At 49.1% G+C, this 2,279-nt stretch overlaps 1 protein-coding gene across 1 annotated transcript; it reads left to right on the forward strand.

The window, feature by feature from the left end:
• The first annotated feature begins 425 nt into the window (after positions 1-425).
• Positions 426-1,667, forward strand: LOC146649465 (uncharacterized protein F54H12.2-like). Its single transcript, XM_085386096.1, has one exon. The coding sequence runs from the start codon at positions 426-428 to the stop codon at positions 1,665-1,667; it is 1,242 nt and encodes a 413-aa protein (XP_085242222.1).
• Positions 1,668-2,279: the final 612 nt, after the last annotated feature.

Here is a 2,279-nt window from a genome sequence, read left to right on the forward strand (position 1 = left end):
AGCGCCCGTGATGTACGGCAGAGGGATAGGATCCATCTTCTCCAGACTGTTTCGTTTCGTGTCTCCTCTCTTCAAATCCGGGTTCGCCGTAGCTAAACCTCACCTGAAAACGGCCGCAACCAATATCGCTACAGACGCTGTGAAAAGAGTGATGGGTAAGCTGACAGAGCCTCGCCAGGAGGGGGCGGGGGGTATGATGGTCCTCTCCCGCAGGAAGAGGAAACGCCCTCCGGGCGAGCGGATTAAAAATAAAAGCGTCGGAGTAAAAAGTAAATCAGTCAAGGCTGGCAGTGGGAAGAGAAGGAAGCCCCAGAGGAGCTCGGACATATTTTAGAAGAAAATAAATAAATAAATAAAAAATGTCTCTCTTACACAAGAAATCTGCCGAATGCACCCTTGCCGAACTGGATCTATTTTCGGCTCCCATGACCCAGCTATCCATAGAGGATAAAAAATATCAAGAATGTCAGCCCCTCTCTGCTTTGAACGACAACTCACCCATTGAATTTTTCATCCCCGGAGACGGGGAAAAGTATCTCGATCTGAACGACACCATGCTCCATCTGAGAGTGAAAATTACGGAAAGGGACGGGAGCAACATCCCACCCGACGCGGGGGTAGCCCTCATCAATTATCCTCTCAACACAATTTTCAGTCAGTGCGACGTTATTCTGGGGGATCGATTGATTTCGCAGTCCAGCGCCACCCATCCTTACAGGGCCATGATCGAGACGCTGCTCAACTTTTCAGAAGACACTCTAAAGAGTCAATTCAGCGCCGGTCTGTTTTACAAAGACACTGCCGGAGACATGGATTCTATAGTTATAAGCAACGGGCCGAACAGAGGGATAAAACAGAGAGCCGTTTTCACGGCCGAGTCGCGAGAAGTGGACCTGCTGGGTCCCCTCCACGCAGATATTTTCTTCTGCGAGAGGCTCCTGCTGAACTCTGTGGATTTGAGAATTAAATTGATACGCAACAGCGATGCCTTCAGTCTGATGGGAACTCGGGATTCGCAGTTTGCTCTGAAAATAACTTCGGCCTCTCTGTTTGTTAAGAAGGTCACTGTCTCGCCGGCCGTCAGGCTGGGGCACGCCGCGGCCCTGATGAAAGGAAACGCCCTCTATCCTCTTTCGCGCGTTTCTGTGAAAACCTACTCCATCCCTGAAAATTCCAGGATCTGCAACCAGGAGAATCTCTTTCTGGGAGCCATGCCAAAATACGTGGTCCTGGGCATGGTTCATCACGACGCCTTCACCGGGAGGAGGGATCTGTCGCCTTTCAACTTTAGACACAACGATGTAGAGTATCTGGCGTTGTGTCAGGACGGCAGGCAGGTGCCCGCCAAAGCTTTCCAGCCACAGTTTGACCGCGGAAATTCGGTCAGGGAGTTTTATCACATGTTTTCCGCCACGGGGAGACACCTCAAAGATTTACCTCTGAGCATCGATCGCCGGGAATTTAATGAAGGGTACGCCCTTTTTGCCTTTAATCTGGAACCCAGCGAGGATGCTGACGCCCTGTCTCCCGTCTCCAACGGGAATTTGAGGCTGGAGATGAGATTCAGAGTTCCTCTACCTCAGACCACCACTCTCATAGTGTATGCTTGCTACGACTCAATTCTGGAGATTGACTCTAAAAGACAGGTGCTGGTGGATTATTACTAAAATATACACACGGATAACCTTCAGCTGGAGCACATTCTACATCGCGCCTTGGGAGACGTTTTCTGCGGGGTTTGGGCCTCGGACCAGCTGGCCTTTTTGAGGCGCGACTTTAAACCCCCCGCCTACTTTATAGTAAACACTCACCCCTCGCACTTGAGGGGAGAACACTGGCTGGCTCTGACTCTGGAAAAGGACGGTTCCTCCACTTTTTTTGACTCTTACGGATTCCCTCCCGACTTTGCTCACTATCCCTCGGTCATCTCAGAGTTTCTGGAAGACCGCTCTGACAAAATACTCTATCACGATCGTCAACTTCAGCACCCTATGTCTGTCGTTTGCGGGCAACATTGCATTTTTTATCTATGTCACAAGGCTCAGGGGTTATCCGTCGGTAAAATACTTTCTCTGTACTATAACGATGTGTTTAAAAATGATGACATGGTGTCTGACTTTCTGAAAGGACGCTGCCCCGCTCGCTCTCGCAGAGGTCATCACGTGGCGTGCTCCTTACAAAAGTTTAAAGATGTGTGTATCGAATAAAGAAACGTAAACAAAAAAAAGTTTGTTGCAGCGTTTTTTTTTATTTCATTTGTAAACAAAAAAACATTTGAT

The sequence above is a fragment of the Rhamphochromis longiceps genome, linkage group LG17 (genome assembly GCF_057381845.1).
Source record: "Rhamphochromis longiceps isolate RC_006_pf linkage group LG17, R_longiceps_female_GT1.1, whole genome shotgun sequence".
Classification (NCBI taxonomy): domain Eukaryota; kingdom Metazoa; phylum Chordata; class Actinopteri; order Cichliformes; family Cichlidae; genus Rhamphochromis; species Rhamphochromis longiceps.

Bases quoted from the DNA above. Each gene is read 5' to 3' on its own strand.
- LOC146649465 (XM_085386096.1), top strand. From the start codon at position 426: ATGACCCAGCTATCCATAGAGGATAAAAAATATCAAGAATGTCAGCCC.